This window comes from Lutjanus erythropterus, chromosome 7, assembly GCF_056507025.1.
Source record: "Lutjanus erythropterus isolate fLutEry1 chromosome 7, fLutEry1.hap2, whole genome shotgun sequence".
Taxonomy (NCBI): domain Eukaryota; kingdom Metazoa; phylum Chordata; class Actinopteri; order Lutjaniformes; family Lutjanidae; genus Lutjanus; species Lutjanus erythropterus.
The window spans coordinates 27,394,802-27,410,212 of NC_139323.1; the positions used below are offsets into that span (position 1 = coordinate 27,394,802).

Below are 15,411 nucleotides of genomic sequence, written 5' to 3' on the forward strand. Positions count from 1 at the left end.
ACCGATGCTGAGAAAACACTGTAAAGCAATGAGAACATGGTCTTACAGTACGGGGGCATGTGACGGAGCGCTCATGTGGCCAAGACCAGGAATAAAATTTGCTGACTCTGACAACAAAAACAGGAAGAATATGACATTTTGGAGGGCCTTAATTTTTGTCTACATCAGACTTCCCAGAAGTCAACATTTCAACTCATCTTCAAATGTGTGTTTGATTGCAAAAACGGCATGTACTGTGTTTTCTGCTATCGATATTCTAAAATCAATCTGGGTATATAAAAAAAAAAACGATTTGGGCTGGCAGTCTGGACAGGAGCTCTGCATAATGAAACCAGTTTGAGCAATATGTGGAGGCGAAGCGCGGTGAAATAATGAGCTCTTAACACCCCCCTCGTGGATGTCGAAGGTCACCACCGGAAGAAGGTCATAGGCATTAAAATCCAAGATGGCGACCCCCTTGTGTCAGTGTTATCAGGTGAGTGCTTGGGACTTTTTGTACAAAACAGTGGCATTAACACCGCTAAATTATGAGAGGAGAACTTAAACGTTATTTTGAAATGCTGGTTTTACTACAAACTGCAAGTGTCGCTAGTTTTTGTATTTTCCTGTTGTAGGCAGCTAACGTAGCGTTAGCTAGCTAAGTTAGGTATTTCACTAATAAGCTGTCCAGCCGGTGTTTGAACTCTGAGGCGCAAGACGAAATCTTTTTCGTACAAAAGTGTCATCTTCTATATCTAGCTGATTATTCTTACTCTCCATTAAGCATTGAATTGAAGGGAGTATACCCATTTATTATTATTATATATATATACATATATTATTTTGCTTTTTCTTTCACCACGAATCACATGTCATTCCTATGTTTTACGTCACGGTTTCAGATGAATGAGCAGTACTTTGTGCAATGTTTCATGCAGTCATGACTTATCGTAGTCAAGTGAGTGTGTGTGTGTGTGTGTGTGTTTTTTTTCTAGCGTGATTGTCAGCAGCTTTAGCCTGTATGTCAATAATCAGTAGCTGCGTGGTGATTCAAGATAAACTTTATTGTTCCACTGAGTGGGAAATATGTCTTTGACTTTTCACCCACGCTGCAGCAATTTCGCATACAAAAACATGCATTCAAAGGTTTTGAAACACGTAGGCAGATAAAAAAAAAAAAAAAGCAAACACCACCACCACCAATAATAAAAACAAAGAAGTCCACCTCCAATCATGTTTTAAATAATATCAAATGTTCTGCAAGAAGTACTACATTGTGTCTGATAGGTCTGGGCAATATATCAGTCTTATATCATACTGTAATATGACACTAAATATCGTGATGCATTTTGGATATAATTATATGGTAATATGGCATAAGTGTTGTCTTTTACTACTTTTAAAGGCTGCATTGTGGTGAAGTGATTTTCTGAACTTACCAGACTTATAGCTGTTCTATTAATTGAGTTTACCCACCTAGGCATTATATCCACATTACTGATGACTATTTATCAAATAATCTGTTGTGTTTTGAAAGTACCAAGAATCATCTCTGCAGTATTGCTGCAATATCAATATTGAGGTATTTGGTAAAAAAAATTGTGATATTTGATTTTGTCAAATACTACAACAATCATATGTCATCACCTTAGCCACTTCCACTTTTTGGAGTACACAGACCTTAAAGATCAGTTATCTTTATCAACCAATATGAAACTTACAATATTGCCCAGGCCAAGTGTCTGATACATACATATATATATATATGTACATATATACTGTATGTATGCTAGCTAATGATAACTAGCTACATTCGGCCTCTCTTGTGGGCTGGGCATCATTGGTAATAATTTGTTTTTATATGATATGTTTTAATTTTCTACAAGTGACTCTGAACCTCCTACCTGAGGGCAGTAGCTGAGATTCACAGTGCAGAACATGGGATGTGTCAGTATCTATTTTACTGGCTTGACAAGCAGCCTAGTTTGAGGGTGACTTTGTATGCCCGTCTGTCTCCAGATATGTGTAAGAAGAGGCTTGGTGGCATTTCCTTCCTCTTACCTGCTACTTCACAACAGACCCAATGTCTTCAGGATACGTGGGCTCCTGCCATGCTCTTCACAGGTAAGGATGCCTGGCTTTTTCTGAATATTCTGAAATTTTGCAGGCTGTGTGTCACTGTATCTCTTCCTCTGTGGAGAAGTTTACAGATGTTATGCTCTCAACTCCAGCAAACTTCCCTACAGTTGTTATTTGAAAAAGATGGATTTATCATGGCTTCTTGTTTTTTGAAATGTTGTAAACTAGCAAATGTACACAGTCAGTTACCAATATTCTGCACACTTAACTAAAACTAATTCAGTCTAATAGAATATTCCTGCAATAAATCCTACCTAGTAAGTAAAATCTGTATATGTGTACTTTGTACATTTGGAAGTAACAGTAACTAACATAACAAGCATAACTAGAACAGCACTTGGAGAGTACAGCCTTCAAAATTTAATGGGTTCATCCTTGTTTCACGCTACACTGTTCCATCAAGTTTCATGAAAATCTGGCCAGTAGGTTTTCCATAATCCTGCAAACGAACAGCACAAAAACATAACCTCATTGGCCAGTGTAATAACTTCTTCCTGGAAAAATAGCAGGAACACTTATAACATATACAGCATATACATACAGATTCCATGACCTCACGTTTGTATTCATGTTTTAGAGCTCTGAAGATGTTTACTGAATCCTTGGCTATTGGAATTAAGTCCACCTTGCTGCATATATATTATTCTAAAGCATAGGCAACACTATTAACATACTCCAGACTTCCTTGAAGTAAATTCATTGTATGTGTTGTTTCTTGTTCAGACCAACAAGGTGCCTCAGTCATACCATCTCCAGGTACGGTATTTGTCGGGGCAGAGAGGTGGTGGCAGAAAAGGCTTCCTGGGGGAGTTTCTTGACAACATCAAGCAGGAACTAAACAAGAACAAGGAAATGAAAGAAAACATCAAGAAGTTCCGGGAAGAGGCCAAAAAACTGGAGGAGTCAGATGCACTGAAACAAGCCCGAAGGAAATATGTATGTTTTTGACCACACACAGCATATCTGTCCATGTTCATGTGAAAAATTAATGTTGGAACTAAACACCATGTCTCTTCCCCAGAAAACTATAGAGTCTGAAACAGTGAAGACCTCCGAGGTCCTCAAGAAGAAGTTGGGAACGATCTCTGAGACAGTGAAAGAGGTAAATGTGTAAGGCATCTGAATCAGATTGTCATATAATATATGTATGTATGTCTGTGTGTGTGTGTGTGTGTGTGTGTGTGTGTGTGCGCATGCTATTTAAGGTGATACATCAACCCTTACAAGTTGTGTCTGTGTGTGTGAACAGGGGCTGGAGGAGGTCAGTCGTACGGAAATTGGGAAGAAAATCAAGGAAGGAATGGAGGAAGCAGCCAAAACAGCCAAGACCTCAGCAGAGAGTGTCTCTAAGAGTGGAGAGATGTTGGGGAAGACAGGTGCATTCAGAGCAATATCACAGGTATGGAGTGGCTGTGCTCACTAATTCTTTGTTTAACAAAAGTTAAAGTGTGCTTGTTAGTTTTTCAATTTGTAATCTTTCTCATGGCATGACAATACATCATACTGGCACATACTGTTAATCAGTGGTATTATACTTAATTACCAGTTTGTGCACTGCTCACTCTGTTTCTCTGGGAAATAATTTGTCGTGTTCCATTTACAGAAACTGCTCATGGTTAAGGATAAAGGTTGGTAAATAATAATGTAAAGTAACGTTCATGTGTTTTCAGGGCATGGAGAGTGTGAAGAAAGAGATTGGTGACCTGGGTCACACCGGCCCTTATCGACCTCCCGCCAGACTCAGGAAGAGGACTGAGTTCTCCTCCAAGGGGGCAGGGGATGACAGCAAGGTTTTTGAAGCCAACGAGTACGTGAATGCCCTCTGCTTTGGCCTGATACCGAGAGGGGAACGCCTCTCAGGTTCAGAGATTGCCAGTACCACTTTTATGGCCTCAGATATTATAATTTTTGGACTGTCAGACATAACACAGGTCATTTGTTGCTTTTCATGTCATTTATTATAGAAGATGAGTCTTAGAGATTTAGACTGTTGGTTGGATAAAAGAAGGAGTCTGAAGATGTCACTTTGAGTTCTGGGAGATTGTGATGAGCATTTTTCATTATTCTTTGACATTTTTTAGACTAAATGCTAAATCAATTAATCATGATTAATTGAAAGTGAATAATTGTTATTTGTAGCACTAAAATGATCAGTTTAGAAAATAATGGGCAGATTGTTGCTAATGAAAATAATCACAATGTTAGTCAACAGGGACACCAGTTTACCTCAACCTGCTGTTTAAAACTTCACTTTGTGTTTTCTTCAGGGAAGCGATGGGTGTGGTGCTGCACAAAGACTCAAAATGGTACCAGCAGTGGAAGGACTTCAAAGACAACAACGTGGTCTTCAACAGTAAGGACTACCTGACTTCCTCTTCTTCTGCCTGTCTGTGTTTGAATCCTTGGCTGTTAACTTTTCGCCAGCTTTTAATGAGTGTACCAGCAATTTTCTTTTGCATGTAAGTGATATGGGGTCCAAATCAAGTAGTACAAAATCGTGCTTAAAATATACAGTTTTGTGTGGGAAAAGCTATATTTAATTTAATGGACATTATCACGTTTAAACCCTATTTGATTGCTGAGTAGTAATAAAGTTAAACAACATTGTGGGCCTTGTTGAACTGATATTTGGTTTTCCTGCATGTGATGCTGCTATTATTGGGGGCTCTACATAGCTCTGGTGAGATTAATTAATCTATAGTATCATAGTCCCAAGTGTTAACAGTTGTGTAAGATATATTTGTGCCTGGGCCTGGATGGCCTGGAGCACTTTTCTAACCTTCAAGATTGCTGAAGGATCCAGTTAATAGAAAGTGCTGCTATGGGATTAGGTGGAGAGTGTGAAAAACGGGGGGTTTATAATTTAGTCGATATTATGCACATTAGTTAGGGAAACAACATTGATGATTAATAATGTTTGGACAGGTGAAAAAATTACCTGGGTCACAGTTGGGACTTTGTGCAAAGTCAACAGATTTGCAGCTATGTAGATTTCCATAGCTATTGTTGCAGCATCAGCACTTTTTACTCTGAATACAAGAGTAGGGCAGTGAAGCAATACATCAGTTTTATATTGTCGGCTAAATCTATGGCAGATGACTTTTTTATTTTGGGCTGATTTGAATCAGAAAAATAATAGCTCCAATGGAACTGGTTATATGCAGCATCATTCTCTTATTACCTGCATGATGTCCTGCACAGCATGGAACAACCCACCTGCAGCACTCTCCTGTGGCTTTTTATTGGTGTCACATGGTATATTTTGTGTTTAAGGACTTTATTTAATGCAGTGGAAGACTGACAATTTATAGATGCAAACTAGAAAATGATATCAAGCTCAGACATGCAGCTACCTCTTGAACTCCAGTGCATTGGATGTTGCTTGTTGCAGGGCTGAAGGTGTCCAGTGGTAAAGTTATATACACCGTCATCCAACCCTCCTCAATACAAGTACATGTTGATGTTGTGTTTTTGTGTGAGTGGACTGCTGCTGATGCTGATATTTTGTTCACTGCAGGGTTCTTTGAGATGAAGATGAAGTACGATGAGAGCGACAACGCCCTCATCAGAGCATCTCGTGCCATCACCGACAAGATGACTGACCTCATAGGTGAGGGACCTCTGGTTTGATAGTTTGCAACAATCACACTGAGGGCTCTGATCAGGCACTGACAGAGACAATGTCAAAGGTTATGTGCACTGCAGGATAACTATAGGTACCTACAAATTCTGAAAAGTTTCATATTATATACGAAGCGTATTCTATTGATTTTTTTGGGTTGGCTTTTCTTTCATTTTTTCATAACGGCAGATTTAGTCATTATAACCACATTAGCAAATTTTGACAGTATTTCTATTTAGTGATATCTAATAAAGACAGAGCTGAAGGCAAGGTTAAGTAAATGGCACAGATTGTATATTTTCAACATGTTTACCTCAGAAAAACACACAATACACAAGCAAATTCAGCTGCTTCGGTAAATCTTTTTTGCTACACTGACTCACTGTTCAGTCACTACATTGGCTGGTTTTCCTTGGTATCATAAATAATCGATTTAACCTTTGGAATCCTGCTGTTACTGTGTGTTTTCCTTCACGTAAATGTGTTTACTATTCCTGTGTTCGCTTGTGTTTAGGTGGGTTGTTCTCCAAGACGGAGATGTCTGAAGTGCTGACAGAGATTCTGAAGGTGGACCCATCTTTTGACAAAGATTCTTTCCTCAAGCAGTGTGAACGAGATATCATCCCCAATATACTGGAGGTACGGTGGAGTGGAAACAACACTGGCACCAAAGTCTGTGTAACCTAATCATTTAATGCATTTGAGAGAAGTTTTATATGAATACATCCAGTAAGGACAAACTCCACATAATGTTTCTAATAAAAAGTTATTTATTTTTATACATTGAATTACAGTAAGATGTTTTCTGTCTTCATGTAGGCGATGATCAGAGGAGAGCTGGAGGTGCTGAAGGACTGGTGTTATGAAGCGGTACGACGTTCCTCACACACTGACTCTCAGCTTTAAGTACTGAAATACAGACACTATAGGATTCTGTTGTTATTGATTGATGTTATTGATTGTTATTGATGTGTAAAGAGAGTAGTTAAACTGACCATAGGGGACATATTGCCTTTGGGAGGGGAATTTCTTAATGAAATGTTTAGTCATAGTGTTATCTTATCTTGTTTTTCTTCAGACATACAGCCAGCTGGCTCACCCGATTCAACAAGCCAAGGCCATGGGACTTCAGTTCCACTCTAAGATCCTGGACATTGACAATATTGATGTACGTTATTCAAGACTACACTACACGTGGTTAGAAATGAAACTTTGAGCACTGACACTCCACGACATTGCCAGGTTTCACTAAATCCCAGTAATTCTGTGTTTTCTAACTAATACAGTTTTTTGTGAGGATTCAGAATCTTAATTTTCGGCCTTAAAATGTCCTAAATATGATCTCAACAAGACTTAAAAATGGACTGGATTATGAAGTTAATGTTACTTTTATAAAGCTGCATTAACTTAAGTTTCTGTTAAATGTCTGGGAGAAGTTTGTATTGATTACGCTGCAACGACTACAAAACAAAACCACCATGCAACTAATAACCACTAATGCAAACTATACAGACTGATCAGATTTTGTTCTGTTCTGTTCTGTGCTGGAGCACATGCAGCTACTGAGTCATGATGCGGGGTTTTGGCTAATGGGGCGTCTCCTCTCAAAAAAGTAATAGACAGTAATTGTTTTGCTTTGATTCAAGGACCTTGTGATTATTGTGTATGATTGTCTGCAGAGATGGATTTGGCAAAGTTGTACAATCAAAAGTTAATTTTTGACCAATTTGTATTTTGTGTTCAAGTCCTAGCAGCATAACTTCTGTGTTTTTAAAATACCATCTAAAAATCTCATGTTTTGGTTCAGTTAAAGTGTACACTGTATGCATTCTCCTCTCCAGTTGGCCATGGGGAAGATGATGGACCAGGGTCCAGTGTTGATTATCACCTTTCAGGCTCAGTTAGTCATGGTGATCCGAAACACCAAAGGAGAGGTGGTGGAGGGGGACCCCGTAAGTTACACACACACACACACACACACACACACACACACACACACACACACACACACACACACACATGAACAGAGACACAAACCACTAAAAAAAAAAACATAATATATGTAAAGTACATGGCTTTTGTGCCTTGTAATGTTACAGAATTAATACCAGGCTTTAGGTGACATTTTGTCAATAATCACGAATGTGTTAGAACTTCTAATAAATGAGGCACCAGGAGAATTTTATGAGACAACAAAGACACTTTTTACTATTTGTTCATGGCTTTTATTTCTTTAGACCCGTGACCCAGACTAAAGCTTTATTGGTTGTAAATCAGCTGTGTTGTCCACCGAGGGCTCCTCAGGGACACCTGTGATTGGTAAAGAGGTCAAGGTATCCACTCAGTACCAAGCAGTTGGCATCTGCCCAGTATTGAGATTAAAAGACTGCTTGAAGAGGATTAATGGTGGATGTACTGTTCTCCCTGTGTTTTATCAGCTGAATCCAAGTGTCCGGACATCAAATGACAGACTCTGCCCTCGTGGACTTCAGTATTTAGTGTCTCCTACAGCCAGCTTCTCGCTACTCACAGGCTTTTATATCTTTTTTGCCCTTTGAAAACTTCTTGGTTGTAGAGACAAATGGGCCATCTGGGTATCAACAAGGCTACAGCTAACTCAAAAAAAATGTGAGCTCTGGGTAGCTGCTGGAGTCACTGTCACCGTGTCAGACAAATATATAAAACCCAACATTGGTTTCATCAGGTTAACATAACCACAAATAGATATTTATATTTGGTTTGTCTAAAATTTAATTTAAAGGGATAGTTCAGCTTAATTAATGTGGTATTGCATGAGTACTTAACCATAGTCAGTGTCGATAGCAGTCAGCATGCCCCCACTTTGGACTGGGAGCAGCGAGGGGTACCACCAGGAAGCTCAGCAATGTACTGCTGTTCACATGATCAGCAACAAAAGTTATTTTAGCCACTTTAAAAATATCCACCCCAAAAAATCATTATCAGGTTAAGTGTATGCTATACTTAGACAGTTAAGAATAAATGTATCCATCTTTTTTTTTTTCTCCCCACAGGAAAAAGTGCTCAGGATGATGTACGTGTGGGCTCTGTGTCGAGACCAGGAGGAGCTCAACCCAAACGCTGCCTGGAGACTACTTGACATCTCCGCTTCTAGCACCGAACAGATCCTCTAAGACTCTCTGATACGCTCAAAACACTCAGCCTGGGAGAGAACATGCTGCACCTGAACCGGCTCTGGAGCTGGCTGGGAAGAAAGTAAAGGGGGAGAGGAATACACGCAGGGATGAGGGGACAGACAAGTGGGACACGGGCTCACATCACAGCAGAAACACTGTGGAGTAGTGCTGCTAAACGCCAGGTGCTTCACTTTTTGTCTCTTACTACACTGGCTTTGGGTTCAATCGCTGCAGTCCCTGGTTGTTCTTTGAATGCCTGATGTATTTCTAAACCTGCTGGCTCACACTAGGGGGCGGTAGACCACCAGTAACTCCCATCCACTGTGTTTTCTGAAATGCCTGTATGGTTGTCCATCAGTTGAACCTACACATCGGCATTTAAGGAATAAATTAAGTTTTTTAACTTAGCTCTTTTATGAATTTGCGGGGGAGAAAATGTAGTTATCAAGGGAGCTGATCTGTAACCGAGCTGAACATCAGGTTGGTGTGACCATGCCAATAACTTCAGATGTCTCTGCCACCTTCCTCTGTCCCATCAGCCCCTCGTACTCGTTCTCTTCCTCTATGAAGCGTTGTGATCTTGGTGTCTGGTGGTGTTCCAGCCAATCAATGCTCTCCTCGATCCTCGTTTGTATGATAATCGTCCAATATAATTGTTACACATGTGACAAAGTCTATATTTATTATGAAAAATAAAGATGACCCCTGTTTTTCACACTAGCAGAACATTTTTGAAAATAATTTTCTATAAAATATTTTTTACCTTCCTCTATCCTACAAACAGTTAAGCTTCTCCTCTGATCTGGAGGAAATCATGTGACTCATTTTAGGGCAGTTGATAATTATTTTTTTTTAAATTAAATCCTTAAGTGGGATTTCAGTGTTTGCTATAATATTTCCTTTGGGAAAATCTTCTGAGTGATTTTTCACAGTTGTGTTTCCAGAGCAGAGCTGTAGTGCTCATTTCCTTTGAGTGACATTTAGCTGCTTTTGTAAATGAGACTGAAGTGAACATGATGACAAGACGGTGTTCTTGGTCTTGGGGACACACAGAGACACAGAGATCATGTCTTATCCAGACCAAATTAGATTAAAAGTAAGATTTATCTTGACCTCAGTTTACCTCCAACTTTCAGTATTGACATTAACACGATGTGTCATCATACGACTGTGGTTGCAGCTTTCTGTTGACATATTGTGTGACCTTCAGTGTGATGGAGGATTAAAAGTCACAGCTATGTGTGTTCAGTGTGCCATGTTATTGCCCTACACACCAGAGGGGTGTACTAGGAAACAGATTAATGAGATAGTGAGGTATGTTGAGTTATCAGTGTCACAAAGGTGGATGTCTTTTAACCTGGCTAGATCACCATGGTAACTCTAGCCTCTCATAACCTGGTCAGTTTCAGATTTAATCGGCTGTAAAAGCGTCATTCTTTCACCGATTCTTTTCCTGATGTTCTTTATGAGCGATACAGAGTCTAAACTGAGCTGAGCTGTACGTTCGTAAATTCACCAAATAAATTGTATTACAGCACCACTAACTATATGCATTGCATTGTCACTGAAACTTTAGTTTGGTGATGCAGAGTCATTTTTTTCCCCGTTTGCTTCAGGTCAGGTTGTTGTTAAGCTTGATCCTGGTTTGCTGCCAAGCCAGTTTTATACTGCTGATGCTGCAGCTCTGGACACAAATTAGAAAATATTCAATCACTAACATTCATTTAACTTTTATTTGGCCAAAAACGTAAGTGATTTCCATGTCTCCTTTTCAATTGGACAGCATGAAACCAACAGGATCATGTTTAAATCTGCTCTGACAAGTTTAATTCCTTAATGTGCAGATGTAAAACAAACAGCAGCATTAAGAGCACCATGAGTATTTTTCTGCCAGCATTTCTCTCGTGTCATTTGCAGCAATAGCGTTGCTTTTTGCCATAATCTATATATATTTTTAAATTCTCCATAGCTGTCCATAACAACCCGTTCATCTTGACTTCAGAGGAAGAACAGTGAAATGACACAACAAATGCCACTTTTTATGTGTGTGACTGCACACAGAGCCTGAAGAAAAAAGACTGGGTTAACAAATTAAGTTAATAACCACCGTCATGGTACCCGTTATCTCTAAATTTTAGGTTTTGTCAAGGCAGCTCATGCAAAGACTGTGACTGTGTTGAGCTCTCTTTGTAGTACAGACCTCAGAGGCCGTATTACAGAAACTCCCTGTCTGTAGTCTTATGATATGAAGAGTCTGATATGACTTAATCCTAAATCCTAAATCCTAAATACTCAATCCAACATCGCTTATCAACATTTATGTCTGTGCCTAGCAACTGACACTTCTTTTCTTGCAGAGCTAAGAGCTAAACAACTTTGCAACCACTGTTTTTTATACATACTGAAACATAAAAAAACACAAAAAAAGCAGCAAAACAAATTCTTATCCTCAAGACAGATTTTTGGTGACAAACAGGTGGATTAATCAAGCTAGCTAGCACTGTTAGCGAACACTTCCATTAGCTACCGTTAGCTAGTTTGTAAGTTAGCTACTGCTACAGGTGGAAAAGTGAAAGTTAGGTCACCTTAATATTTATCCCAAAGTTATGAGTTTATGTAAGACTTTAGGAAGTTTAGATGCTTCCTGTCTTAAGTTAGGGTTTGGATATTAACTTGGGGACTGTTCATCTGTAATGGCTTTTCCCTAAATAAGGTTTTAACCCTTATTGCCATGGTTACCACACAGTTAAAATAGGATCTGCAAGTATGAGGTTTCCATGACAAATCAGCCTCCTCTCTTGGACAAAAAAGCAATGGAGGTTGCTATGGCTAACTGGCAAATCAGACTTGTCAGCACATGATGGAGATGATGGGAATAGAGGTCACCTCTGCGTCTGCGTCTGTCACCTCTGTCATTTGAATTTGTGAAAAGTAGTTATCTACAGATTTAATGGCATTATTTTTTTTGTTGGTAACCCGTTTATGTCTGATTTGCAGCAGGCGAAGATTCATTCAGGTCAGTGATCACACGTTGTAAACAAACTTGTCTCAAACTGAGCTTTTTTTTTTAATCGCTGCATTTTCCCCATTTCCACTATGTAAGATATCACTGCCTCAGTTAAAATGTCTGAGTCGCCACCATCCTGATAACTCTGTTTTTATGTACTTGTTTTGTTTCTGTTTTATAACGTAACATGCAGTTAAGTAAGAGAGCAAATGAAATCTGTCAAACAGGCCTGGGGACTCTGTGTTTCATTCAGAACATGTGCTTCACTTGCGATGTGTCTGAGATGATCACGGGTGTGATCACACTACAGTAGCTGTTCGTCGTCCGTGGCAGGCAGCAGTCAGACAGCTCAGTACAGATGGTGGGATGCAGAGCAGCGTGCGGTGTTGCATTAATTCGGACTGGCCGTCTCTCACACACACAGCAGGATTGATTACAGTGGCCTTGGGTGAGAAGGTAGAAGCTGGCTTTTTAAACAAGTGCGCATGTCGTATATGTCTGTACATGTAGACCAGCAGCTCCTCTGTTCCAGGCCTGTCCTGAATGATGGATCCTCTCTGTTGCTGAGCTGTGCTGAGGCTGCAGCTCCCCACTGTGGTGCTCATCGCTCAGGATGCACCCCCACACACACAGCTCTCAACACAGGTATTTGGAGGAGCCACCCTGGAGAATTCACGACTGGAGAATATGGTCAGCTGGATCTTGTCAGACACCGACTGACCGAGAGATGATCTGAATCAAGTTTGTGAGTCTGCTCCACAGACTTTTACACTGAGTTGACTTATGAGTGATTTGCACACCTCCCTGAAGTGTGATAATCAGCTTGCAGGGTCATTAAATTTACTTTCTGGAGGTAATCCATCATATGGGAAATATTTAGTCAGCTTTCATTTTTGCCAAAGTTACATTATTATTCCCTGTTGACAGTTTGAAAAGTGTTTCTTGTTGATGCATTCAAACATATAAACTGACACATGAAGCTGGATGCAGCAAATCATTATATATTCAACCTGGAAACACAAATGTAAGTAAAACTGGATGTATTGTAAAAACAGTCAACTTGCCTCTAAAAGGCTGCTCCTTTTACTGCTCAGGTAGGGGTTGCTGTACCTGAGACACACGACTGCCTTTACAAGAAAACCGATCAAAATATTTAAGGTTTACCACCGTGTTACAGGATAATGAAAATGTCATTTGATTTAATAAAGTCCCTGCATGTTGATTTTCAGGACATATTGTCATGAACAACAACTGCAAACTGAAAGTGGATGCCTGGAGGGTAGGGAATCAAGCTATACTATAAGGTAATGGATTGGAAAATAGTTGGTAGTAATAACAATTATACCTGTCTAAAAGAGATCCAACATGCAAATGAACAAGCAGGTATGGTCCTTAAAACTTACACCCTCCTAAAATCTGCAGCTCTTCAAATAAGCACTTGAGCCTGGCTCCAAGAGTGAATCAATGGTAGTGGTAGCTGCTTCATTCAGTCCACCTCAGCTGCGCCCACGCTCCATGTCTTCACCAGTTTTTGGAGTAGCTGGGAGTCAGTCAGAATCAGGCACTGCCAAGACAGCAACAGCCAGAGCCACCACACTGAGCTTCACAGTGGCTTGACAGAAATGCATGGTGACATCCAGACGCTCCGTCCAACAGTTATGATCCAGTGTATGCAGAGAAATTAATGGCCTACGTCTCCATCTTTGAGTAACCAGGAAATATTTTTGTCACCTAATGCAATGTTTTTTGGCCAATAAAGTTATAACTAAATGATAGGGTCATGATGCATGGCAACATAGGTTTTGGCATCACAAGCTTGCCCACAATGCATCTTGGTACATATAGGCAGAAGAATATCAATAGAGGTCAGTATAGCAAACACTGTGGAAATTATTGCTTCAATTGGCTACATTTACCTTCACCACTGACTGGACATCCATACGAAAAGTGCTGAATTTTCCTTTTAAAAACTAATTCTGTAGCCTAAAATTAACCCCCAAAATAACCTCTACTCATACAAAGATCCACTCTTTGCAGGTTTTCCTCATCTCTCATGCATTAGTTTACACAGTGCTTAAATGCTCACTGCATGAGTAGACAGGACACACACATGCACATGTGTAGTGAACAGTTTTGTGGAGTGAACTCAGCAGGGATGTTTGGCTTCACACCGAATACAAACGTCAGTGTCTGAAGAGCAGAGAAATAACAGCCATGCAGCTGGTCGACCGGGGGCTGCTCTCACATGTGTATGTCTTTCCTGTGACGCACACATAGAAGTGATGCTAGGTCAAGTCCCAGGGAAGTGGGGCAGAGGTGCCACATAGATTTTCTCACTTGACGGCTGAGTGCTGACATCCCGTTGTGGTCTGGGATCCAGGTTGGCAGCTGCAGCAGGACTAACAAGCTGAGTGACAACAGCCAAAGAAAAAAAAGAACTCGGACAAAAAAAAGTCATAAAACATGATCGGTGCGAATTTTAAAATGTTTTAAAGTCAGTTAAATGATGTTAAAAGCATCTCCAGACTGTTTTAATTCATTCAGAAACCAAACAACATGACGGTGATGCCGCTGACTGGAAAAGCTTTCAGAGTGAAACCATTAAAGTAACCAACTGTGGTGTTCGGTTCCCCACCACTTAATGGTTAAAGCTGTTTTATTCCACGGTGGTCACATTTACTATTCATCTTTATATCACAAATGAAAATTTTCCAACACATGTCAAGTGTCTCTCGCCTGTCAGTCGTCCTTTTGTTGAACATCCGCCCCATTTCCTTTCTTCCCTGTCATCTGTCTGATGCCCCATTAACTATGCTGTCCTTGAGCTCCCCTGGCACCCAGTCTCCTAAAGGACGATTTAACCAGCACCGTCCTTTTCTGTAGTCCTCCTTCCACCTAATTATGTATTTTAATAGATTTGCTGTCGGGGCGGACCTACACAGGTTAACCGCCTCCTTTTATGTATCTGGTTATATCAAATAGTAGAAGCAATATGGTGGCAGGCAGCAATCCTCTCTCTCCTCTGAGCGGCAGAGAAACAACAGTTTTATGCATCGGATGTTCTCAGATGGGCTTAATGCAACATGACATTGTTCTTACTTGATTTGAAGTTGAGCACCGGCTGCTACAACTACTCTCTGATGTGCCTGATGCACAGCAAGTCTTTTGGAAAGAGCTGAAATGAAGGTCACCAAAACTCTGCGTGTGTGTGTGTGTGTGTGTATGCATGTATGGGTGCTCGGTCTGACCCAGATTCATCAGTGCAGTGGGGCACTGTGCCAACATGCCAATTCATGAGCACACAGAAAAGAGCACACACATTCACATTCATACAGGCGGTCAGACAACATCACGGGGAAAGGTCAGGAGGATGTACCGGGGAGAGAGGGATTATGCATGACAGAGGGCAGGTTGGATCCTTTTTCCTCTTGTATAGAGACTGAAAACAAGGGCCTGAGGGGGTTTTATTATAGTAAAAAACATTCTGTATTCTGTGTGTGTAGCCTTGT

General features: G+C 40.3%; 1 protein-coding gene across 1 annotated transcript; it reads left to right on the forward strand.

The window, feature by feature from the left end:
* The first annotated feature begins 325 nt into the window (after nt 1-325).
* On the forward strand, nt 326-9,615 carry timm44 (translocase of inner mitochondrial membrane 44 homolog (yeast)). The gene is made up of 13 exons (XM_084723421.1): nt 326-475; nt 1,999-2,103; nt 2,842-3,054; nt 3,140-3,220; nt 3,368-3,517; nt 3,789-3,925; nt 4,386-4,471; nt 5,636-5,728; nt 6,255-6,379; nt 6,560-6,610; nt 6,819-6,908; nt 7,582-7,692; nt 8,773-9,615. The coding sequence occupies exons 1-13, from the start codon at nt 446-448 to the stop codon at nt 8,890-8,892; spliced, it is 1,392 nt and encodes a 463-aa protein (XP_084579547.1). The 5' UTR covers nt 326-445; the 3' UTR covers nt 8,893-9,615.
* The last annotated feature ends 5,796 nt before the right edge of the window (nt 9,616-15,411 follow it).